General features: G+C 42.4%; 1 protein-coding gene across 1 annotated transcript in view; it reads left to right on the top strand.

The window, feature by feature from the left end:
* The window catches only part of LOC121626256 (pyruvate carboxylase, mitochondrial-like), a 268452-nt gene that overhangs the window by 215894 nt on the left and 25387 nt on the right, over positions 1-27171 (top strand). Inside the window, exons 15-21 of the mRNA XM_041964640.1 lie at positions 2882-3103; positions 9387-9543; positions 13552-13792; positions 15397-15564; positions 16807-16888; positions 22723-22880; positions 23760-23846. Coding sequence (XP_041820574.1) covers positions 2882-3103; positions 9387-9543; positions 13552-13792; positions 15397-15564; positions 16807-16888; positions 22723-22880; positions 23760-23846 — 1115 coding nt within the window. The remainder of the gene's footprint in view (positions 1-2881; positions 3104-9386; positions 9544-13551; positions 13793-15396; positions 15565-16806; positions 16889-22722; positions 22881-23759; positions 23847-27171) is intronic.

The raw sequence follows: 27171 nt of genomic DNA, 5'->3' as shown, positions 1-27171 counted from the left end.
CGAAAGAAGCTGTGGGGTGGGCGTGAAGCGTTTTCAATGCAAAGGAAAGTAAGCGTGTGCGTGTGTGTTAATGCGCAAGTGGGTCAACTGTCAAGCATAGCAGCCGTTTGGGGCTCGTATCTCTTTACTGCTTTTTGTGTCGGCTCTGAGCGATACGACACGCACACAAATCCACTCAAACGCTGGCTACCTTCCTCCAGGAGACCGTCACATGCACAGGCCATTGTTCAGTCACAGTAGTCCCAGTGCAGATGCCCTCATTTCCTCTCTATTGTGTTGAGCCGTATGTGTCAAAGACGGCACAAGTGGTAAAAAAACATAGAGAGCAAGTTTGTAAGGCGGCGCGAGTGTGAGAAATGGAAGGAGGGCTTTGAGCATAAATCACTCCTCTGTGTGCGCAGGTGTGTGTGCTGCGTTCCCCAGGCGGTCATATTATACACAGATCTTGATAAGTTCAAAGTGTCTGTATCTATTTGCTACAGCAGTGTGATTTCACACAGCTCATCTAGCCTGTGTGTGTGTGTGTGTGTGTGTGTGTGTGTATGTATATGTGTGGCGTTCATGCTGGCCCGGCTTGGAGACAATTACAGCGGAGATCATTTGTTTTCAGGGATGAAGTACAACAATAAAAGGTTAAGAGCGAGGAGAGAGCGAGAGGAAGTGAGATGAAGAGGCAGAGAGAGAGGGACAGCGGGTTGGAGGACAACTAAGCAGGCAGATAGTACCTCATTAACTAGTCTAATTGATTGATGATTGTACAGACTGCAGCAAAAATAGATCCCAGTTCCACTTGCAATATTTTAATGCCTCTGGTTGTGCTTGTGTTTAATTGCCATGCCTGGAGAGGAAAGAGAGGAGGATTAGAAGGTTGGTTACAGCAGCGCCCACAGAGCGAGCTCTCTGCCATGTGTGACTTGTTTGTTTTGAGGACTATCGTATTTAGCTGTCACACACTGGAAATGCCAGTATCCGTCTTGGGAATTCCTTTGTTTTTATTCCTCCTTGTGGAGGCTTTTAGCGGTGACGGTATGTTTTGATACTGTGTGTGACATTACAGTCTTGTAAGCTAACCAGAACACTCATCTAATGCCGACGTGACCGACAGTCTTCATCCTGGCCTCCTCGGGGAATGGACCCCGCAGGGTTTCTGAAACACTCTTAATGGATGTTGTGTCACGTGATTTACCTGTTTCTAGTTCATCTGTCAGCTTGCCTTACTCTCTTGTCTTATTTTTAGCCTCCAAGGATGGCAATGTCAGTGCAAAACATTGGTCCCGACTGAAATATCTCAACAGCTCTTGTGATTGTCATGACATTATGTAGAGACGCTCATGGTCTCTAGAGGATGAATCTGTATTACTTTGCGGATATCCTGACGTTTGCTTTTAGCTTCATAAGGAGGATCAGATTTGTGGTTTTGGGTGAAACGTCTCAATTGAGTGAATTCAGTACATGCAGTACATTCAAGCTTCCTTTAGGCGAATTGTTAAATCTTTGGTGATCTCCTGATTTTTCATGCAGAACCATCATCTAATCAAACTTTTAGTCATGCAATACTTTAGTTTATGACCAAAACCCTGCAATACTGATGCCATTCTCATCTCTCATCTCATGGTGTGTAGTGCTAATTAGCAACTGTTAGCATGCTAATGGACTAAACAAAGATGGTGAACATGGTAAACATTATACCAGCTAAACATCAACATTATTTGCATTGCGATTGTGATCCATGTTAGCTTGCTGACAGCCTTACAGCCTTACAGGGCCACGACCATGGCTGTACACTCTCACTGTCATCTTGTTTTTGTACTCCTCGGGCTGCTGGGTATGCAGACATGGTTGTTGGACAGCTTTAAGACAAAGATTTATATGGAAATACATAAAAAATATGGCCATGTCAAAGAACATAGATTAAAAATGCTATATATATATATAACTTCAATGTAATCCATCTGGAGCTGCCTCCACACTTTTGAAAATAGAATATAAATATACACCATACTCAGATTTGCGACAGCATGACAGCTCTCTGATTGCTGGTGTTGTGAGAATTTTGGGACCTAAAAACGGGTCACAGGCCAGATAAGGCTGAGAAATTAGAGATGCATGAAAAGTGCAACCCGGTTCGCTTTCAGGTGGCAGCCATTCAGTACCAAGCTCTGTGACTCGGATCTCTTGTTTCACGAAACAGTTGCTGCTTACTTTTTATAGAAAACCATTGCCACATGAATCACTGTCAGCAGGAGAAATCCATTTTCACTAATCAGTGGGTGGTGTGAGTCTAATAAGCCGGCTGCTGAGCTTCATCCTGTGTTCCTTTATAGTTCATCTACTTGAGCTGAGGGTGATTGGAGCAGCAATGAGAGGAGACGGCGTCCACCTCATTAGCAGAAGTTATGACAAGCGCCAAACTTGTTAACAGCACAACTGGAGAGAGAACACCGTGTAAATAAAAATCAGTTCACCTGCTTGCCTGGTGTCTTGTTAAATTGGTGTAAATCATTCATCTTGCCAGACAGTTTAACAGCGTCTAAAGCTGATGGCTTAAGATTGGATAGTTAAAGGGCTGCTCACATATCTTGTCCACTTAATCCAAAAACAATATGGACGCACCGTTTCAGCACATAGCTGCAAGTGCTGCTCTGTGTTTTAATTAAAAGTTAGAGTTAAGTTTTTGTATTATTACGTTCTTCTTTCTGTGAATGTCCAGACTATCATTAAGTATCAGCACAGTCTGTTCGGTTTCCTCCAGCATCTGATATTGATTTCTCACAAACTGCTATATCACACACACAACCACAAACCTATTTCACTTTTGCTTCCCCTCCGTATCACTCTCCACATTAACTTTCTTATCTTTCTCTCCCTGCTGCACCATTAGACGACCCACCGGTAGGTTTCCGTGACGTGTTGCTGCGCGACGGTCCTGAGGGATTCGCTAAGGCTGTCCGGGCCCACCAGGGTCTGTTGCTAATGGACACCACCTTCAGGGATGCCCACCAGTCGCTCCTGGCAACCAGGGTTCGGACTCACGACCTGAAGAAGATCTCGCCATTCGTCAGCCACAACTTCAACAACCTTTTCAGCCTGGAGAACTGGGGAGGTGAGTTTCTGTGTGTTGAATGCATGTCTCGTGAAATACTGTGAAACAGTCCCACACGCCTCTGCATAAAAGCACAAATTATTATTTTGGCGTCTCAGTTTTTGTTCAACATATGAGTTAAAATGTGGGAATTAATTGGCTCGCCTTAGCGTTATTTTTTAGCATGCAGACATGAGTGTTATCAATCTTAGATTCGTACAAGAGACTAAAGCAACACCACCATTTAACACCCAGAGGACTCGAGGCAATACCTATAACATGTTTTCATCCAAACCGTCATGTAAGGATGGTGTGAACTCCTCTCCTCTGATGGCTATCATGTTAATTAAATTCTTTGTGTATGTGCTCCACCATTTTAATTTGTCTGAACAGCCATGCCTGTGTCTCCATTCATTTCCAGTCTTGCTGTAGATCCGTCCCATGTTTCATTGATGACAGAGATTGTACCGCTTTGTTTTTCTTGTTTGAGCTGTGAAAACCATGTACCACTGACAACATATCTCGTGCCTCCATCTCCTCTCCAACAAGTCGGTCTTCTAGAAGTGCCCTCAATAGACAGTGATTGCACCTTTCGCCTGCTCTTGAATGAATAGAGAAAATCATGTTATTGAAACTTCTTGGGGCATGAACAGTCAAACAGTGTCCCTGTATAATATGCAATTACTCTGAAAATGGCCAGAGAATGAAAATACGTGCCTGGTGTTTGAACAGTTGGCAACAAGGCCAATTATCAACACTTCTTGATAATGGTCCTATTTGAAGTGTGATTGTTATGAACTGGTTTCATTGAGTAATTTCATTTTTCCCTTTTGAACACTCTCGAACACTGAGGACACACACGTTTGTGGAAGAGATATGCCCAGTGAACCTCTCGAGGTTGAAACGTTTAATTTAACGCTCAATTATAGTGAACTACTCGGAGCGATTGTGCTTATATTACTCGGAGTGCTTTGAGTAGATCAGAAGAACAAACATAAGAACTAAACAACAAAAGCTTGCAGTAGAAAGGGTTTCTGTTTCTGTGGCTGTGCTCATCGTTAGACGAACAAAGTGAGAAAAAAATAAAAGCACAGCAGAGAGACTTTCCAGTGAAACCTCTTCGGAGCTGTAAACCCTTTCTGAGATTAAATTCCTCTCGGTAGCCGATCACGGGGCACCAGTTAGGTGAGAGCAGTATATTTCATTACCGTGGGAGAGCACTTTGAGCACATCTACCATTAAGCAACTGTCTATTCGTCTCATGTTTGAACAGATAAAAAGGTTATAGCAAAAATAAATCATCGAGGAGATATTTTCGATAGAAAGGGCTTAAACAGTTTCCGACTGCCATCTCCCAGCAAATCGTGATGTTATTATGAGACTGACCAGAGAAAGAGGACATGAATTCAGCTTAGCCATGTTTGAGCAGTTACATTAAAAGTAAATCTTTGAAGAGAGACTGTGAAAACTTGCCGTGAACTCAATCCGTCACTCTGGAGGAAATTGTTGAATAGGTGCCAGGGAAGCCCGTCGTCCCTGTGTGTCTCATTATACTGAGCCAGTTCTGAAAGTGGAAAGTGTTTGGATTAAGGGACATAAATGCCTTTTTAACATTTCATTGTCTTGTATTTGAAATGTTGTTTACCGTCATTTCTAATCACGCACAACACAACCTCGCTGATGGATTTACCTCTGAGGATCCTGCCACTCTGCCGCAGCGTCTCACCGGTTCATACGCAGTCCGATGGGCCGACCGTTTAGGTGTTCAAAAACTGTGATAAATCTCCTTTTAGGGGACGGGACGCTTACAGCTCAGCGGACCCGTCTATATGTTGTACTGATGAAAGAGCACAAAGTGAGCTTATTCTCTTGGCCTCATCTCTGAGAGAAGCAGGAAACTGTCCAAACAGTCGATAAAACCTGATGGAAAGCATGCTTTGAGACCTGCCTATGGTTGGACATTGAAGACGCCCATTTACTGAGAGCTTCCTGTTTTCTGAACTGGTTTTTGAAAACCTGAACCATTGCCCCATTGAGCTGTTGAAAAGCCAGAGAGAAGCAGCAGCAGTATGTGTTATGCTTTAATATGAATGATTATAACCATACATGTTATAAGGTCTGGGCTAAAACGGTGATAAATGTCCTTTGAAACGTTTTATAGTAATAATAATAACACTTTGTTTTTAATGGTGTAATGTGTCAGATATTATATAGTTAGCGGGTCCTCTGCTGATATGCTTCCCCTTATTTATATATATACATCGTACCTTTAAGAATTCAACCAGCTCTTCTCAGTACAACGTATAATTATTGTGAGCCGACACCTTGCTTAACAATCTAAATTTGGGCAACTGCTGCAGCAAAGGCTCTGTCCAGACACTGCAGAATGATGTGGTCTCTGAACTGAATCCAGTTGTGATAAAATGGCAAGTGGAAATTGAACACATCTTGCTTTGTGTCTTCCTTCTAAATTCCCTCATAAAGCGCTGTTTGAAGTGCAGTGGGAGTCGAGTTTTAAAATCTTCTGTCAATGAAAGCTCATGAAGTTTAAACAGTCATCTGTCTTCATAAAAAAAAGTCAAACAGTGAATTTATGCTCGTCTCTCTCTCATTTATACAGCGAGAGCATGGGTACATCATTGAAATCGAATGTAAAACAGGCGTCGGAGAAGTTGAGAGAACGAGTCCTGACGTAATGATTCTGTAATGGGATGATGTTACGAGCCGAGAAACGCAAGATTGTCTGTCTTAGTTAAGAAAAGTTGTGAAGAGCGTGTGCATCATTGAAGAGAAATTTAATATGCCAGTGGATCCTCTTGAGGCATGAGCAGTTCCTACATGATATGATTACGAGTCAGAGAAAACACAGTAGTGCTTTCTCATAATTATTTAAACTGTTAAAGGCAGAACAAATTCTAGAGAGAGCGATGCCCCTGAAAGCTTCCTGCGACTTTACTAGTTACCTTAAAATGATGTGCTTCCTGTGCATATTCATATATTGATGTTTATATATGTATTTAATTTATAAGTAAGTAGTACAACAAAGTATTTAGAGAACACAATGTTGAATCTGCCAACAAGACTTCTGACACACACCCAGAGCTCAAATTAAACTGACGGGATAATTTTCATTTCACCATCAAAAGTACTTTCAAAAGCCCCCAAAAATCTTTATTTACAAAACATACACCTTTTCTCAGCCCACCCCCATATTAAATAGACTAGAATCATGTATAACACAACCTCCTCAGCATCCCCCCACCCTGCAGACGCTGCAGTGTCTCACTGGGTCTGTACACAGCCCAGAAACTGGGATAAATCTCCTTTTAGCTCTTAAACAGTGATTTCAATCTCTCTCTTCCCCTTTCATTGTTTCTGTAAAGCACTTTGTAACATCTGTCTTGAAGTTTGAAAGAAAGGTCAAAATCAGAGCAGCAGGATATCTGGACGATCAGTTTCCACAACACTGACTCCAAAAAAGCTGGTACACAGTGTGAAACATAAATAAAACAGAATGTGATGATTTGTTAATCCTTTTTGACATTTACTCAATTGAAAACAGCACAAAGACAAGATATTTAATGTCTCACCTCATCAACTTAATTGATTTTTGTAAATATCTGTTTATTCTGAATTTGATGCAGCAACACATTTCAAACAAGTTGGGACAGGAGCAACAAAAGCTCCAAAAACACCTGTTTGGATCATTCCACAGGTAAACAGGTTGATTGGTAACAGGTGATAGGATCATGATGGGGTATGAAGGGAGCATCCTGGAAAGGCTCAGCTGATCACATGCAAGGATGGAGCGAGGTTCACCTCTTTGTGAAGACATGATTCTATGAAGGAGGTTAATACCTGGGTTTAGGAAAGTTTGCAAAACTGTATTCGCTAAAGAAAGTTGGTTTTGCAATTGATTGCACTCTGCTTTTATTTACATCTCACACAGCATCCCAGCCTTTTTGGAATAGGGGTTGTGGTGTGGATCAAGCTGAATCCTACACTTAAAATAATGCAGGATAATAACAAATGAGTAGTACTCCTCTTGAAGAGTTCAGTTCCTGTGTGCAAGCATTGGTTCACCTCTTTAATAAGAGAATATTGTAAATCTCTGAATAAAATGTTAATATCAGTTTGTTTCCCATCCCCACTATTAAACATCCTTCATTCACTCAGCCTTTAATACCCAAAGTTCTCAGGCCCACAAGTTGGCAGCCATGCTCTCGCCTGGTATTGATTTAGGTTGTGAAACACAAATTAGACTACCATGCTGCAGTAAAAAGTTCAGCTCTAGCGCACACTGTCCCACAGTGACGGCTTGTAACCATACCTTTAAACAGTTCCTCATAAATCACTAAATGACCACAGGAGGAATAACTACCGTGCCTCTCTTGATAGGAGGTCCCGATACAATGCACTTCTATTGAGGAGTGATCAGAGATGGAGAATATTACACTCGGCTGTGCTCGAATCACTTAGAAGCAAAATAAATCACCGAAGGGAGACGACCATGTGAGCATTGAACGGCTGTTACCCTGACACATTGTCCCTTTGCAGGAATCTTTTTTTTTTTACACAGACAGATCTTAGATAGGGAATATTGCTTTCACATGTTTCAGCTGCTTAGAGGCAGAATGAATCATTGAAGAGATTAAGCCCTTTGAGGATTAAGTCCCTTCCTGATACAGCGTTCCTCACTACACCACGGAAGATACAGTAATATGAACTGGGTCACATAATGTATCTATATGGTTCCCCATATCTGCTTCAAAATGGCAAATTTATCAGATGGTAAAGCGGCAGATTCTTAATTACTGTACGTGCTCATTTCGGTGTGTGCACTTTCTCTTGCCCCGCAGTCATATAATCGGTGCTTTAGCGTACTTGTGCATGTCTGAAGGAGCCGTTTCTCGCTAAAGGCAGCGGACACACAAGCACAAAGGCACATCGACCAATCCAGAGCAATAAAGTGGAATCACAGATGACATAAAAATTGATCTGGCAGGATAAACTGTCCGATGCATCAGGGCCATAATTGCACACTTAAGCAAAAAATGCTGATCACTGCCTGTGTGTGTGTGTGTGTGTGTGTGTGTGTGTGTAGCTCAGCAACTTAAATTAGAGGTATTAGTCATTTTTATCATCATGGGCTTTCCTTTATTGGCTAAAGAGCATGAGATAGAAGTTTATTTTCCACAACTTTATTCTGCCTCAGGAGGTCATTTGGATGGAGTAAAGAGTTTGCCAATATGAGACCATACGAACTGTTTAATTATTGAGTTTTGTATAAAATTGATGTTACAGGTCCATATATTCCCACAACAGCTATTCCAGGAGACAATCTGTACTGAAATCATTTCTTTAAACATTACGAGGCGTTGGATACTCTGCTGGCAATCGTGGGCGTTACGTAACGCGCTCGTTACCATCCTCTGATTTATTTCAGCTCATCTCCATGACAGACTGGAGGCTGCCTTTCTTCCCAAAAAGTGAAAGGCTCAGTGGTGCCGCGCCGAAATGTTCTGATATGCGGGCCCAGCTGTCAGTCTTCATTCCCGTTATCAAATTATTAGAGTAAATTCCGCAGTCCCAGATGAGTTTCTCGCTCGGCATCCTGTTTTGATAACTCATGTGCTATAAAACATTAATACTAATGTGTTCAGCATCAGATAGGATTGCTTGGAGTCACTTCCGCTCCAAACCAGCGGTTAAAGAGATGCCGACGTAGGCTAAAATCAAAAATTGGGGATAAAAAATGGATAAAGATGAGGGTTTTTCCCAGGGCATTCCTACTCCTCCAAGAGTGGGAACAAGCAGTTGCGCTTTGTATTCTCTCCATGTCCAAAGTGTGAGAGCTCAGAAAATGAAATTTAATGATGGCAGTGTTGGATCAGCAGAAAACCACTGGAGGCTTCAATATTTCTGGCTGATATGATAAACGGGTATGAGATTCGCTAATCTACTCCCCCCAGAAAGGGAAATGAGAGATTGCTATCTCTCTTTTTCGCCTCTTCCACTGAAACATTTCTTAGATTTTAAAGTGACTTTAGAATGAAATGATGGAAGTGTTGAATGAACAATGAATGTGCAAGTATCATCAGATATTTTATTTGAGCATCCATTAGTGTGTATTGTGTGTGTGTGTGTGTGTGTGTGTTTGTGGGTAATGGAATAAGTTTGAAATATTAGTTTTTGAGTCTAACATTGAGATCAAAGTCAGGATGACAGATGAGACTTGTGATGACAGCTGAAATAAACTGCCACCCGTGTGCGTGTGCGTGCGTGCGTGCGCGTGTGTGTGTAGGTGCTACCTTTGATGTGGCCATGCGCTTCCTGTCTGAGTGTCCATGGAAGAGACTTCAGGAGCTGAGAGCTTTGATCCCAAACGTCCCTTTCCAGATGCTGCTGAGAGGGGCCAACGCCGTGGGCTACACCAACTACCCTGACAATGCTGTCTTTAAGTGAGTCACACACACACACACACACACTTTGTCCTTCACACGTTCTATCATTTCATTCACTTATTAAACAATCAAATGTGTAGGAGCTAACAGTGTACAGACAGACTCTTTCTATGAATATGCACACATTCTTGTGTACTGGCCTCCAAATCCATACAATGTCTTCTATTATGCTTCAGAAACATGCTGGCACACACTGATCCGCCGTAAATCTCGGTCTATAACACACTAACATATCGTGTCGTGCATTGTGTAATGTATGCATTGAATAGTCCAGACCAGCAGAGCCGTCACAACACTGGCAACTATATCATTTTTTCTATTGAATTGTTGACAAGCAATCAGTTTGAATAATATTTTCTTAAAGCCTCCTCCGATACTATGGCACATTATGTAGAAACGTCCCCCGACTGGGTTGTTTCCATGGGAACAACATGTGTGACCATCTGTAGTGCATAATATTTGTAGGCATAGTAAGCGTAGCATAGCTCATATGATGCCAAAGCTGCTCCTGTTATAAGACACCTCTTATTGGGCATCAAGTATCATTAAGTCAAATGTGGTTTCTCATTACAGCTGTTGTCTGATAAGATAAGATATAACTAAGTGGTTTCTCAGTGGAAAGTGTTTGAATTGCACATGGTAGGATATGTATAAATAAAATACAGTGTTTTGTAGTATTGCACAGTAGAAATAATGTATGAACACAGTGAAAGCAAAATGTAATATTGCAGAGGATATTTGCACAGATGTAATGGATATTAGCAAATTAGCAAAACATGAATAACGCAGTAAAGGTACAGCTGTCATTTTAATGAAGAGATTCATGTTGTTTATATATATATCTATAAAGTCCTGGTCCCTGAATCCTTCCCACAGGATTAGTCTCATGTCAATTATATCTGCTGAATAGTTTCTGTTCTGTTTTCTGTGGATTTGTGCATTATGATTTGTAACATGATAACATAATGGCTGCTGCTGTCGTCTGCTGTGAGCTGGGCCCCATGTGGGATACTTGAATCAATCAATCCGTATGCTCACCCTTGTAAATGAAATGCAATGATTTTTTTTCTCCCCCTTTCTATTTCTTAGAAAAAAACATCTCTCTCACGTCACATTGTCTCATGTGAGCCTCTGGAGTCTTTCAGATAATGATTTTTTAGACTTGACGTTTATTTATTCCTATTTTGTTTGAACGTGATTATGCATTAGAGATAAAACAACTACATATCAATAATGCACATGCCTACCTACATAAAAGCGGTCACTGTCAATCATTCATTCACACCTGTACATGAACCACAATGGTTTGTTTGTGGGCTTCACCCTTTCTTTCTTACATTCAAACATTAATACAAACAGCATAAACTCGCTGTTTCCAAAGCTTTCAACCACATCTTGTGGCCTTCCTCATCAGATGATTCTATATTTAGAAAAAGGCAGTTGGCACTACTTTTTGTTAAAGGATAACTTTCGTTTTTTCCAACCTGGACCTTATTTGTAGCATTAAATACGCCCATTTACTCACCCAGACAACTTTGGTGGCATTTGGAGTCGTTTTGAAGAAATTAGCCCCAGAAGAGCGGCGCATATATCCGTATAATGCGAGTACTCGGGCCATCCATGCGTAGCCTCTATAAACGCATAATCTGCGGCGAAACTCGTTCATATTCCAATATTTTGTTATGATATGCTGGTGCTATTCCCCTCTGAGCCCGTGGTGGCATGTTATCAACATCCAGGGTCTCTAGACAACTACCTCTGATGCAGATGATGTCATTACCGAACGCCAGGCGCTGCGAGCAGCCAGCCACAACACGGCTGACTCTGCAGCGGCCGGCTATGAATACGCAATAACCAACCATAGCTGTGCCAAACTACAGCTAAACTAGCTGACCGCCAGCTCAGAGGGGAATAGCGCCAGCATATCATAACTAAATATTGGAATATGAACGAGTTTCACCACAGATTATGCGTTATATAGAGGCTACGCATGGATGCCCCGAGTACTCGCATTATACGGATATACGCGCCGCTCCTCTGGGGCTAATTTCTTCAAAACGACTCCAAATGCCACCAAAGTTGTAAAAAACGAAAGTTATCCTTTAACATACACGATGGTCAGGATACCTTTTTAACAGGATAAGCAGCACGTGAGCGCTAATCATTTCTTGCTGAAGAAGTAGAAGTTGCCCAGTTGAGAGCCTGAGCTGCTTTGAGCTCAGTTGTCTTGTTTTTATATGTTTATTTTGAACATGATTAATGAATAGCAAATGGTAAAATTACCTGTGAATATCACACCTGCATCCTCCACACTGCTCTCTGTTTATATGCAGCTTGACACCATCAGACACAGCTGCTCTCTCTCTACATATATTTAAATGGATACGCTGTCCGGTAGCTTCCCACAAACCACACAACTGACACACACATTTAGTCAGGTCAATTTGGTTGATGTTTTCCTGTTGCCTCCTGCCACGCTCAGTGAGTTACACACATTTCACACGCACACACACACGCCTCATTGATACAGATGCACCCGGTAATGCATTTAGGGCCATAAATACTCCTGTGCCTACACACATGCATACACATGCCTCAAACACTTTTCCAAATGAATTCACAAACTGCCTCGATGATGTGAGATGACTCACGCGTACACAAGCGCACACACCTGCATGCGGTTGCACACACACACACTGTAATTCCTCTCACCTCACATAAATTAGTAGTGGCTTATGACTAATGCAGCTGTCCCCTCCTCCCTGCTTCCCATTGAATCACACACATGCAGACCTCCCCCATCCTCCCTGTTTTTACTCCCCCTCTCCTCCCCTCTCTCTCCTATCGTACAGTCATTACTTATCCCCCACTCATCTGACTCCATTCATCTCTCTACACTACTTTTAACTCCCTCTTTCTCTCCGACCGCTCCTCTCCACCCCTCTCACTCTCAGTTTTCCATGGGGGGGGAGTGCCACTGAAAATTTGCACACGATTGTGATTAATGGCTTTGATCTGTTCGCCCGGCTCTCCCTCCCTCGTCCATTCACTCAGTCACTGTCTCACCCCTCGACGCTTTCAGCCTTTCTGCCTAAACGTCTTCATTAGCTAAATCAAATCAACGGGTGATTTCATTTCATTTCATTTACTTGACTTACTTACTTGCGCGTGTCACAGGGTCACAGTACAGTACACTCTGCAGCAAGAGGGATCTCAAACAGCTGCTGGACTGAAGAGGTCAAATATAACTCTACTTGTCTCTTTCTACAGGAGTGTTTGACAGAAAAAAACACCAATTTCTGATTCGCATGAATAATGATTACATCAGCTCTGAGTCAGACATGTGGGACAGTACAGTGTTTTTGATTCGGTGCCAAACAACGTCCACTAGACGGCACTTGTATGCATTGTAGAGCTAAATAAATACTGGACACGCAGACGTTGGACTGGTAATCCTCTCATGGCACAACATTAAGTGAGTCTGTTTATTTGCCAAAACAGAAGCTCTCAGTGTGTGTAAATATTGCATTCAGTAACACAGCTACAGTAAGCACTCACCCCAGTTATGAAAAACCTGATTAAGATACCGGGGCCAAGGCAATAATAGGAGGGATTTACCACTAGCAGCTTGGATAATGAGGCGAGTATACATTTCTCTCAGTTATTGTGGGCTCCCGCAGGCTGTGTAAGTTCACTTTTCATGGAAATAGTGAGAATATTGTATTTAGGCAGGTACAGTGATATTTATGAGTGGCGATATGGAGGTGGATATAAACAGCTTATCCCAGCCCGGATGTGCGCTATTATCTGGGAAACACTGTGCATGAAGACAAACTCATTATATGTGAGAGAGTGATGGTGTGATCACATTGCAGCATGCAGGAAGTCTTGACAGTCTAACCTATTTCTGTCTCTGCTTTGAGTGTGGATTTTTGAAAAACTATGCACCCGGCCGCATGAGCTGTTGGCTAACATTGTCTTCCTCCCCCTCCGCCCCTCCCCCAGGTTCTGCGAGGTGGCCAAGGAGAATGGCATGGACATCTTCCGCGTGTTCGACTCCCTCAACTACTTGCCAAACATGCTGCTAGGAATGGAGGCTGCCGGAGCAGCAGGCGGCGTAGTGGAGGCTGCCATCTCCTACACGGGCGACGTCTCTGACCCGATGAGGCAGAAATACTCCCTTGACTACTATCTGAAACTGGCAGACGAGCTTGTCAAAGCTGGGACCCACATCCTATGCATCAAGGTGAGGGTATAAAAATAGAAGCCAGCGCTTAAAGTGTTTTCTTTGAGAGTTGTTTACCGCTACTTGGAGTCCTACAAGAAGCCGACTCTGTGATAATCTAAAGATTCTGGCTCCTCTTGTTTGCTTCTGTGTGGAAGTCCCTGCCCATCTGCCACCAGAATAACATAAAACCAGCTGGAAAGAATCTTTAAAAGTACTTTTGTGCTCAAGCTTGTGTTTACACTCTATTACACATGAATGCACACGCTTGCATGTATGTCTTCATAATCAGGGCCTGCACTAACATGGCTGTGAGCACTTAAAGCAGCATTTGGATGCAGACTTTCTTGTATTTGGTTGAAACACTTTTGGCAAGTGAAACACAATTACTATAATTTATTCATGTAAGCAATCTGCAGTGTGTGAGTTTGTCTCAGTTCTATTACACTGCTTTAAATATGACGACCTCTGCTGCAACAGCTCACACTACTGCACGTTCTGATGTTCACCTGAACACAGAAGCAGATAAATAAAATCTTTTTTCCAATGTATCATCATGAAGCAAAACCCTTTCACAAGCAAAACACACATGCATTTTGATAAGCATTTTAATTACTAAACTCTCACTGTTGTTGGATTTTTCCCACTCGCTCCCATTGAAACAACATGTATACTTGAGCCTCTTATCTAAATGAATAGACTGATAATGCTCACATTGAATTAATTTCTTTATTCGAGCATGACAGAATATTTTCAAACGTGAAATGATAAACTCCCGCTCTACCGCGGTGTGAACCATCACGCGCAGCGGTGGCAATCTCATAAAAGGCTTGCGCGGCTAATGAGGTTAACTATCAAAAGAGGAAATGAGCATGCATTATAACTTCATGGAGTGCAATGATCACCAAAGGGAGCGCAACTAAGCTCTGTTTGTGAATTTCGGTTAATATCAATTACGATTACGATCATCGTCATGAGTGTCTGTGCAAAACCTCAACTTTTGTCATTAATTTGTTGCTCTAAGTGATTATTTTCCGGTACATTTTATACACTCATCTTGAATTAGCTACACACATTTCTCCAAGTTAAGTCTCCGAGTTCTTCTAAATGGCTTGAATTAAACCTGAAGGTGGCGGTTTTAGCTTCAGATTAATGCTCTTTATCAGCAGAGACACACTGATCACTTGGAGAGCTTCAGTAGTCAATAGTCCCATCCAGCTCCTGATCACTTAAAGGATTTTAGTGTTTTCGTCAACATGTTCTTTCTGCTTCTTTCTTGGCTGTTTGTACTCGTCCGATTCCACCAAATTATCAGCACTTTGTGGTTCGTTCCAGCTTTCGTGAGCAGCCTCGGGCGAGTGCTGTGTGCACACTCTCACTAATGAGAGCTAAAACAGGTGGTTGAAATCAATCTTATCTTGTCCAGGACTCCATATCCAAAATGTAAATGTGTTACAGAAAGCCACTTAAAACAGGATTAAGGTGTTTTAGAAACATTAAATAAGGTAAAATAGAAAGTACTTGGTAGCGTGTAGTATGTTGCGATATTACGCTTAATGGAATCAGTAGCTAATATGTACTTAATGAGTTGGGCACTTCTTCTCCTCCATCTCTCTGTGTACCAGGATATGGCCGGCCTGCTGAAGCCAGAGGCCAGTAAGCTTCTAATCAGCGCTCTGAGAGACCGTTTTCCGGACATACCCATCCATGTGCACACGCACGACACGGCCGGAGCCGGCGTAGCCGCCATGCTGGCCTGCGCCGAGGCCGGAGCGGACGTGGTGGATGTGGCCGTGAGTATTCATGTTTGTTCTACACATCCCTGACGTTGCCTACAGAAAAGGTTGCTTTGGAAGTCCTGTTAAAAGTGCATTTTCTTTTTTAGACATGTAACCAGTACCAACTACTGTACATATTCAACTGAAATAATGATTCGGCCCACCCACGAGTTATCCGAACATGAACAAACATTCATTTTCTACCAGTTGCTGCAGTATGGTGAAATGCCACTGAAACAAAGCCGAAACAATTGTTGAAGCCAGGAGCATTTCCCTTATTGTGTTCACTGACGCATGCTGCCAGCATGGGCAGCTTCATTAAAACAGTTGGCCGGTATTTGCAGTTTTTGCCCGTTCTGCTGTTCAGTTCCTTGAAACGCTTAATGAAAGAAACAACCGACTGTCCACCATGGATCAGACACACCCACTAAAAACATTTGTTTGTATCCTTTCCCTTGGTTTACTTGGTTAAACTGAGTTTCTTCGCTCTGCCAAGTAATAAATCATTTATGCACAGTAACACACAAGCTGAAGAGACAAGAGAGGACAGCCAAGACCTAAAGGCTTTTGGAGGTAAAACTCTGTTTCCTTTTTTGTTGGGAAACTGCTGTTTTTCTCATTAATCATTTTATTAAACTTAAACGTGATGTTAAATCTTCACAACGCTACATACACTGGACCCTGTGCACCATGGAGCACTGAGAAACTGCTCTTGGTATGGGTTGGATGGTCTGCCTCCTCCACCTGTAGACTTACAATTGGCATATTCTTATTTATGAGGCTTTTATTGGTCTGTGTCTGTCTTACCGACAAATCTACAACCTTCAACAAGGTTTTTTTTCACTAACTATTAGTTACTATTCTGACTGTACCTAAAGTCTGACTGAACTGGTAAAACGGGCATTGAAGCACGGTGTTGCAAGATTACCTGGATCTTAGGGAGCTCGTCTCACTGGATGCATTCAAAGTGATTCTAAATGACTTGGAAGAAAAGACATCTGGCTGCAGATGTTCTGACTGTTGATGAATGTTTTTTGATGCTCTCTGATTCTATAATTTGTTCACTGTTAATCTCAATGAGACTTCACTCCTGGTGAAATAAAGGTTGAATTAAAAAAAAAACAAACATTATTATTACAGCACACCTTTGGCTCCATGTATGTAAAATTGATCCAGCAAGATCTGCATCCACATAATACATTTTACAGAGATTAAGGTTTTTTCGTCACGGTATTCATACTGATTGTCGCTCTCTAGGTCGACTCTATGGCCGGGATGACCTCTCAGCCCAGCATGGGAGCCATCGTGGCCTGCTCCAAGGGGACCAAGCTTGACACCGGTAAGTGACAAGCACAACAGCTTGTCAGCATCAACAGCGGCACCAGACAACATACTTTCAGAAGTACTAAAAGGTCTCTATGCTCTGTTCAGACGGCAGGCAAACCCGATCTATAAGACGGACTGTCTGCACTGTTATTTGCAAGTGATCAGATTGGATTTGTGTATCCAGACATGGCCAACCTATCTGCATGGGTTGCTGTGGTAACGACGTAGGCATCAGTAACTACGGATGCTGGTGACCCAGCTTTCCAATGCTGAAGCATGAAAAATCAATCTACAAATCAATAAATGACAGAGTGAACCACTAATTACGGCCCTAAGTCAGAGAGGCCGACACATTCTGCTCAGCGATAGCACACACAGCCAACTACGAAAGGAAGCTGGTGTCACAGACTGACACAAGGGAAGTGAGAAGGAGGGAGTCCACAAAAGATTTCTAGTGAAAACAATCAGCATTTATTAGAACTGAAGTTAACAGCAGTGCATGCATGTGTGGCCTGTGTGCAAACCAAAAGCAGAGCCGCTCCTCTACGCTCTGGACCACCACTGCTTTATTCCATCTTGTCACGGGTCAACCAATAAGTGGAGGGATAGATTTATAATGCAGTCGTTCCCCTTTGGGTTTGCTGTTGTCCAGTGTGTTCAGTGTAATTTTCATGGCGCTCTGAAAAGGCTGGAGCCCATCCCGCCTCTGATAAGAGTGACTTCTGCCTCCCACAGCGACGGGCGCAGAGTGTAGAATATATTAAAGCAGCCGGTTGAAAAGCTGCTGTTAAACAAAGGAACATGAAGCAGGCTAAAGGAATTAAAACTGATGAGAAGTTTGCTGCTTAGTTATGTAGAGAAATACAATTGGGAAAACCGACTGGGCTCTACTAACTAGATGTGATAGCTCATTTTCATTACTCAGAACCAGCAAAAGCTCGTCTAATTTTATTTATATTATATTCACACAACACAGCTAATGAACTGGCTGCTGCTGTGGAGCTGGACACTATTTACACTCTCAGCTGTTTGTTTTTAATGGACAATTTGTCCTCCTTGTACTCTGCTGCGATCACGTGGGTACAGACGGTTTCCTGCCTCCTCAGCTCAGATTTTGATAATTATATGGTCTTTAGAGGAATCCCCTCATTAATGACTCAATTACTGGTTGTGTTCCATTGTAAAGCTTTGGTTTGGAAATCATGGAGGCTACGTGCAAGCACTGTTTTGCATATATCATATAGAGCATGTTTAAAATCAGTTGTGTATCTTGGATTAAAATCCCACTTTAGAACATTTAAACTGTTTGAAAAGTGACTGACCACCAGCTTCATTGCACTCCCTCTGGTCAGAGGTCAGGTTGGAAGTGTTTTAGAGTACACTTCTACATCACTGCAGCGAGTCGAGAAGTTAAACCGCTCGTCCTCAAAAGCAGGATTTTCAGCCGGTGTTGAGCTGCTTTTTTAAATAAGCCAATACTTCTTGCATTTCTGGGTCAGTTCAGTTGTGTTTTGCGCCACCTAATTTCCATGAATGAGGGGCCAAACAGACACGTTGTCACATTAATATTTGCAGTGCAGGTGTAGCTGTGTTGCAAAGCAGAGGTTGGCAGTAAACATCCGGTCTTGGAGCCGTTCGTCCCTCAGGGCATCCTTCAAAGCTAATGGGTTTCTTTTCTAGGCTCATTGTTTCTGCTGCAACATTTAACAGTCATGGAGGGAGAAATCTGTCGCAGAGGAGGAAGCAAATTCTGTAATAGTCCATAGCGCAACACAGCAACAGAGCCATTAAGCCATGCTGTGTCTTGAGTGTGATGTGTGACTTATGCTTTGAAAGCACTTCACTGCCGCTCTCTCTGTCCACACATGGAGCCCCCAGCTGAATGCAGCAGGTCGACCTCCGCCCTCTGGACCCGGCTAATATCGCTCTGGGCAATGTAGCAAATTATAGCATCAAAGTTTGATAATGTGCCATGTTTGCAGAGGAAATCTCCCATCATTTAGACACAGTCCAGTTTAGTGACAGAGTATCAATTAGTGAGCATACAGTACCCAGAAAAAAAAACAAGAGAGGAGAGAAAGACAAGGTCGTTACTCAAGAGCGAGAGGTTTTCAAGTGTGTCAGTTTATTCATGGAATTTCAATTTGCTTCACTTGAGACTGTGATTGGGATGCAGGATGTCTCCCACACGCTCACAAACACACACTCTCACACACTCACACACGTGTGTGCATACTCTATCCCGAGTTGACCCTGCTGCATGCATTATGCAGACAAACTCCTTCTCACTTCCAACTTCTTTTATACCTGTCACCTTGTGCTCGTCTGTTCTTCTTCATCTCTGCCTCTCCCCTCTTCCGTCTCCGTTTGCCTCTCTCTCACCACGTTTGCAATCAAGTGCAGCACTGCCTTGGATACTTCCATACCTTCCTGACCTCAGTCTGTTTACCGCTTCCCCTCACTCCCTCCCCTCTTTCTCCCATCTCTGTTACAAAGCAGTAATCAGTGCTGTGCAGTGCTCTCTGCCTCCTCTATCTCCCTCCCTCCCTCCCTCGGCTCTCGTGCTTCTTCCTATCACCCCCGCTTCTTTCACATTGCCTCTTCATCCTCCTCCTCTTCCCTCCCTCTCACTTAGTGACAAAGCAATTAACAGCACTCTACATGCCTACTTCACTCCCTCAGACTCCCTCTCTCTCTGCTCCTCCCTCACTATCTCCCATAGTATCTTTGTCCTGTTGCAATGGTCGAAAGCAGCCGTCCTCTGCTCGATTAGTTTGTCTTCAAGCTGTCGGTGTGGTTACTCAGTCAGCCACAGCGTGCACGCTCACATCCACGCATTTTAAAAGTCCGACATATTCACAAACACTGATGCAAATGAACGACGACACAAACTAAAGAGGCCTCGTGTTAATTTGACGCAGCCCTTTCTCGTGCATCGCGGAGGGATTTAATTAATTAAAGGGCCATGGTAATGGCGTTGTAGCCGACGTAGCAGTCATCAAACACACAGAAAAATGTACACACACCACACAAAGCGTAGATGTACTGTATGGCGGCAACTGCTGGCCCCGACATAGAGGCAGGTGAGCTCACACATTTAGCTTCTTGTTCGGCTCCTTTTCTTTATCCACCCGCCTTCTTCTTCTCTCCCCGAATCTTCTCGTGTCTCATCTGTCTTCATCTCTGCGATGGGTTCACTCCCATCGTCTCATCAGCCACAAACTGTGTGTGTGTGTGTGTTTGTGTATGTATGTGTGGCTGTCTTTCCACAACTGTGTGTATCTGAATCGGTGTGGCAGCCATCAAATATGTGTGTGTGAGTGTGTGTCTCTGTTTGTCTGCTGCTAATGAGTTGCATCTTCATGGCACTTTGTCACTGCCAAGCAGCCATCTAAATGACTGATGTATGTACGTACATGTGCTTTGTGTGCCTGTATGTCTGTGGAATGATGCAGCGGTGCAGTGATTGATTTTGGGAGTGTAATCAGCGGTCCAGAAAAAAACTGCTGTATTTACCTCCAGCGTGATTTAGCAAACATCAGCATCCACATTTGAAGCTGTTCTCCATATTTATAGGATGCACAGAATAAACCTTTCAATCCATGAGGCCACGTACAGTCATCACAATAGCAGCAAATTCTGCAGATAAAACACAATCTGGTTAGTGTCCCTCCTCACCAGAGCCTTTTTCTGAAGTTAGCTGATTTAACTTTCTACTTTCATAAGATTTTCCAGCTCACACAGGTGTGGTTTTTGGCTAATTAGACTTCTCCTCTGGAAACTTTGGGCTTGTTAAAAGACGTTTGTGTCTGGCAGATGCTGTAGCTCAGCTGGCTCCCCACCAAGAGGTCTGGGTTCCAAATCCAACTCAAAAATCCAGAAAATTGGTTGATAAGATCAGCGGCAGAAGAGGTGCTCAGATCCTTTTCCTTAGTAAATAGTAGCAATACAGCAGAATGTTACCAGCATATTATCAGCACAATGTACTTAGAAGCACAGTTCTCACTTCAGTTAAGTCGAGGGTGGCACCTGGGAAGCTGGAGACAGTGGCTAGTTAGCTTAGCATAAATGATAATGGCTGATGGTACATCCTTTTTATACCAGTTTGAAAATTCACAGAGATTTACAATTTCATCAATTTTGCAATTGACTGAAAGAATGTATCTGCAAATGTGTTTGCAATTAAAGCTAAATCATAACCTAAAACTCAGTGACAATTTATTTTACAGTGCGTTTTCCTCATCAGGCCAAAACGTGTGATGTTTGCAGCACAGCTACAGTCGTGTTAAATGGTTTTGGTGCATGTTGCTGTCAATCAGACAGTAAGAATCCATCACAAAGGCACAGGGTTGGGGGTTTTTACACCCAGTATAGCAGAGCAGAGTGCGATGTATCCACAGTTCAGTATGTAGCAGAGCTGTTTGTGTTGTCAGCTGCAAGAACTCAGTTACTGGTGCTGCTGCTGATTTGGTAGGAACTTGCAAATATCTGTTTTGCCATGAGTACGTGAATTGAAGGGTGAGGTGAGGTGTTGTTGGGAATTTGACCTGTTTGGGAGCTGACATCTGAATCGACAGAGGCTGCTGTCACGATGAACATGCCATCACTGTAAATTGAGGCTGTAATTTCACAATGGAAGCATAAATTAAAGCCATCAAAATGGTGTTCTCAAACAGAGGAGGAAATGGACCTAATTACTGACTGGCTTGGCAGGTACCTGAATTTGAGGAGCAACCACATGCACATTAATTTCACATTAATTTCACAGTAGCTCTATTTCCTCGCCAAGATCACAGTGGAAGCACGCAAACACTTTTTGGAATAGGTGCTCGTTTTGAGTCATAAAAATTCAAGCCCGTCGCTCAGCGGTTGTGGATGTAACAAGCTAAGTTTGTCTCTTTAAAATAGCCGATTCTTGTCATCATTAGCCAAAAGCTCCATGTGCTGCCATTTCTATCATGGCATTAAAGCAGATTTTTCTTTTCAAAGCAAATCAGCTTTAGCACACCTTAACTGGCTGCAGCATGATGTCAAGAACATGAGCAACAGATGTGTTTTTTTAAGGATCACAAAATATCACAGGGCTTTAACGAGCGGCTCTAATGCGACAACGGCAAGATGTAAATGCAGAGTGGATTTTCAAGCGCACTCGCAGGCTAATAAAACACTTAACCTACACTGCAGTTTAGGCTCGATCAAGCTTTTCTGGCCTGTAACTGGTTTCAAGTCCCAAAATGTTCTTGACTTAATGCAATTTTTAAGAGTTGTCAAAAAGTGAGCTCCTGGCAGATTTATATATACAGTAGAAATGTCTCTGCCGACATGTTGGCTTCTCCTGCTGACTGATTGGAGAAAGAGGACCCTGGTACAGTGAAGCTTAAAAACCAGCATACTGTGCAGCGGTTGGAGGCGCGTCCATACGGACCTGATGGATAGGAAACTACTGTAAACACTCAGCACACTGTCAAAACTGTGACAACTTTCACACCATGTTTAGATTTTTATCGTACTTCAGGTAACTCGCGGCTTTCCACATAAACTTCCACAGCAACTCCACCATTTTTATAGCGAACGTCACATCGCCTCCCTCTTTTGAATAAAGAAATGATCAGAAAGATACAGATTGATGCTCTACACTGAATTGACAATTAGTCATTTTTATACACACATTAATCTCGGTCATTACTGTGTATAATTACAATAAGCTCGTTAAAAAGTCAACCTAATCATAAAGCTTTTTTTATCTCCCCATATGCCATGCTTTACATTCATATTCTGAAAACGCTTTTGGTACATTGTTGTGTTAAGACTACTGATCTGACATGTTTCTGCTCTGCTCTTTTGCAGGCATTGCTCTGGAGAAGGTCTTCGACTACAGTGAATACTGGGAAGTAGCCAGAGGCCTCTATGCGCCATTCGACTGCACGGCCACCATGAAATCTGGCAACGCTGACGTCTATGAGAACGAGATACCCGGAGGACAGTACACCAACCTTCACTTCCAGGTACAGTGAGCTATTCTGGTGGTTTTGTGGAAGTGACTGGTTGGTAAAGCTGTTATTAGAGGTGGTCGGTGCATCTGAAAGGATGGAGACACAGGATTAGCTCAGTGTAACACTGCATTTATATTGTTGCGTGTCTCTTCGCATCAATGCACCTATAAATTGTTGTCGCACTTGTTTGACTTTAATTGGCAGTTTCATTTATGGACTTCTGACACAAAAATTTGTTAGATTCCAATTTTTCAGATGTGTATATTTAAGTTTTAAAATCAAAAGACAGACTTCTGACGTACTTCTGACAGCATGTAAAAGACTCTTATTTTAGAAATACACTTTTTGTTTTACGTGTGTGTGTGTGTGTGTGTGTGTTCAAAGCTACACCAGATGCAAGAAATGTAACTGAAGAAGTCATCAAAGGCACTGTTTTACTTAAATTGCTGCTTTTTAATGCTGATATGGTACATTTAGTACAACCATGAGTCTGTAGCGTCTACTCTCTCCGTGCAGTCACACTCTGAAAAGTGTCACAGAATATTTGAGTCAATCCACAGCGTTGGGCAGCCACTGGTAATAATATGTGGCTGCACATCTCAGAGCTCAGCTGTGACCTGTTTATATTAGCGAGTGTTAAACAAATGAACTTTGTGCTGAATTACAGCTTACAGTGGGATATCATACTGCCCTGCCTGACCTTTGCTTGATGAGCATCTTCCCCATAAATTTAAAAGCTGTGGGTGTCACTACACAAATTATAGCCTTAAATCAGAGGTTGACACAGAATTGCCCAAAATGCCTTGACTTTTTCCTCAAAATGAGTAATAAAAAGATTATTTTTATTCTTCTCATTCATGCTGTTATTTGTTTGACTGTGTTTCATTGCAGGCTCACAGTATGGGACTGGGTAATAAGTTCAAGGAGGTGAAGAAGGCCTATGCTGAAGCCAACAAACTACTAGGAGACCTCATTAAGGTGAGATGTGAAGATGAAGCATCACAGCTGCCTCTGCTCATGTTCAGGGAGTACCCATGCTGCACATTTGCTGCTTGCATAAGATGACGCGAGTCAGATTTGCAGATCTTAGCGGTGATATTCCTCCATTAGCATGTCTCACACTGTTTCTGCCAAGCTGCCCCTCTTTCTCTGCTTGGCTGAACCAAACAATACCACATTAAGTTCGGTACTTCCACTGGTCCGTGCTGCCTGGATTCACTTTCAGCTTCACAGCTTTCTCAGCCTCTCTGGGTAACTTTTTTTTTTACTTACAAGGTACTTTTAAAGGTCCAGTGTGCAAAATGTAGGGGGATCTATTGGCAGAAATAGAACATAATATTCATGTTTACAGTAAGAACTGTTGTGTTTTGTTTTGAGCTCTTTCTATCTACAGAGGAAGCAGGTTGCACCATGTTTCTACCATGTTTCTACGGTCGCCCAGAGCAGACAAACAAAAGGCTGGCTCCAGAGAGCGCCTGTCACGTTCAAAGGCGTAATCAGTTGGTTGCAATCTGCAGCCTCACCACTAGATGTCATTAAAGCCTACATACTGGTCCTTTAACTTAAACTTTCATTTCTTCAGGGTCGTTTTATTCAACACTGATGCAGAGCTTTCTGCTTTGTATTGCCTGACTATGTTAATCTGGGTAGAAACCCCAGTGAAGTAAGTTTGGGTTTCCTGAAGGGCACATTAATCGTAGTCATGGAGAGGCAGCTCTTTGCCAGTGCTGCCCTCAACAATTTCATTCTCAGCCTAAATCCACCTCCATCCTGCCTTTTTGTTTTTCATTATCTTCCATTAATTCCTTTGTTTCTCTTGCTTCATTATTTACCACCACAGCTCAGTAATAGATTCATCCCTCTTTCACCGCGTTCACACTCGCTCTGTAATTATTTTGTTCTTGTTGGTATTCTCTTTATCAAGCCGCCCTGTCGCTTTTCTCTTTCACATTTCTCTTTCTCATTCCGTTGCTGCCTTACACACATTGATTCCCCCGCCATCTTTCTTATTTTGCCCTCTCTTGTCGTAGATATGCTCCCATGGATACCCCATTACTTTACCGCCTCTCTTTCTCTTTTTTCTTAATTCTCTTTTTGTGTCTCTCCCGATTTTCCTTCTCGGGTCTCCTCTCCCTTATTTCCTCCCCCCGTCTCTGTTTTCCTCATCAATTCCTCTCCCCCGACCTCCCCTATCCTCTCACCACACTCTCTATCAATTCAATTAAGACTCGGCGGGCTTCACTGCGCAAGCCAATGTTTGCTTAATGTGCCTGCGGGTCCTGCTATGCCCTCTGTTGTATCCTGTTAGCTTGACAGTGGCCGCGTCTCTCACACTGTTGGCTTGTCGATAAGGGAGAGGGGGTGTGCTAGTCAGATATAGATATAAAGTAGACACACCACACACTGCACTGACAGTAAGCAGAGCAACAAAGGTATATACATCGACCATGCTCTCCCACACACGCACTGCAAACACCTTATCTTTAAAGCTCAGATCTGTGGGTGAAGGATTGTGCCTGTCAGACGACTTAATTTCCACTTTACACCAAATGTAGAAGAAAAAATTAAGGATATTTACAGGCCTGTTTCTATCAAGTACACTGCCCCTCCCCCCCGTGAAAAAGACAAACAACTCTAATTATGAGTTAAAGAAAAAACATTTAATCATCATCAAAGCATTTGCATTAAAGTGATTTGCATTAACATGATTGCGTACATTTCTAAGCTTATTAATTCTCATTACTTGTCTTTTTAGGGGTGCCATGTCCTCAATTGTAAAATCAAGATATTATATTACAGGACGTCTCTGAACTGACAGAACTGCTTGATTAGAAATGAAAGAAAAGCCTGGGCTCATTGGTTCCCACTTAATTCCAAACGGCATCAAAAGCTACTCGGGAGACTGCGCGACTTGTCAAAATGTATTTCATAAAATGTTCATAAGGCCAACTGTTTTATAGCTTAATATTAATTCCAGATGTGTAGTGAGTTATACTCATTACATTCTTTGCTGAGGACCCAGCGCAGATTCGCCAGATCTGCCAAAATCCATGGGCTTGATTCACAATTATAAAGGACCTCTGTTCAGCAGGGTATGAAAATATCCACAGCATTAATGCTGATTTGATGAGTCTGCTGAGAAAGTTTGAGGTCAGAAAATGGTCCTGGTGCACCTCTCGTCTACCACGCAGCCGTGACGTTTGCATGTCCAGTACCCGGGAACACGATTAATGACAATGGATGTTTGCTACCGGAAAGAAAGGTCAGAAAAAATGGAAAACTATGTTGAAAGAACTGCTTACTGAGGACGTCTATTAATCTGAGAGCGGCCCCTTTGGGAATTCAGTGAAGCACAGGTCAGGTGCTGCTGTATGTGCACACAGGCCTGTTAAATGTATGTGAATCACACACGAGATTGAAATGAGGAGTTTCAGAATAGAAGAGGACACAGGTATTGTCAGGATGATGCCTTCTAGTGTTTGGTGCTTTGAATAGACTTATTTTACGTCCAATACACACACAGAGGGCCAAGATGACTGCAGCTCTACAAAGCTTCTTCATTTTGTGAGGTATTTTAAAATTTCAGTGGAAGCTACTTTTGTACAACTTGTGTTTTATATAATTAAACACTGGCTAACTTATTTGCATTTTCAATATTTGATTGCATTATTAGTCTTATGCAGTATTTTTCCTCACCAGTGATCTCTATTTAAAATGGATGAGTGTGGTGAGATGCTGTGCTGCTCACTGAAAGAGGGGAATGCTAAATTGGAAGAAGAAAAACATTGAAAAGTCTGTCTGGTGAAGGAACCTTGAACACAGCTGCTGAGTGGCGAGATACCACAGGAGAGACTGGGACAGGAATGTTTTTTAGATTTCATACACATGCTCTGTAAGATGTCTCAACTAATGCTCGTCTGCCAAACCCTGATACAAACTCTTTAGCAGAAGACAGTAGCAATGGTCCTGAAGCTCCTTATTAGTTTTGCTTGAGGGAATATTTGCAGAAGGAACTGAAAAACCTGACTAAACATACATGAACCTGATGCCTGCAGGCACTGCTTTAATTTTCTCTGACAATTTAGCATACAGTAAACCTTTCTGTTGTGGTGTGTGTGTTTTATTATGAAGTTTAAAAAAAGTCATTTTGCGAATAAAGAGAGTAGAGAAAAAAAGTCATATTTCTACTGCTGCAAACAATGACTATTTTCATTATCAGTTAGTCTATTTTCCTCCTAATCTTTACAAAATGTCAGCAAAAAATGCTTCCATCAAGTTCCTAAAGCCTGTGGTGATATCTTTA

Source organism: Chelmon rostratus, chromosome 23, assembly GCF_017976325.1.
Source record: "Chelmon rostratus isolate fCheRos1 chromosome 23, fCheRos1.pri, whole genome shotgun sequence".
Classification (NCBI taxonomy): domain Eukaryota; kingdom Metazoa; phylum Chordata; class Actinopteri; order Chaetodontiformes; family Chaetodontidae; genus Chelmon; species Chelmon rostratus.
The sequence above is the reverse complement of the archived record's forward strand: the minus strand, read 5'-3'. Positions and strand labels throughout refer to the sequence as shown.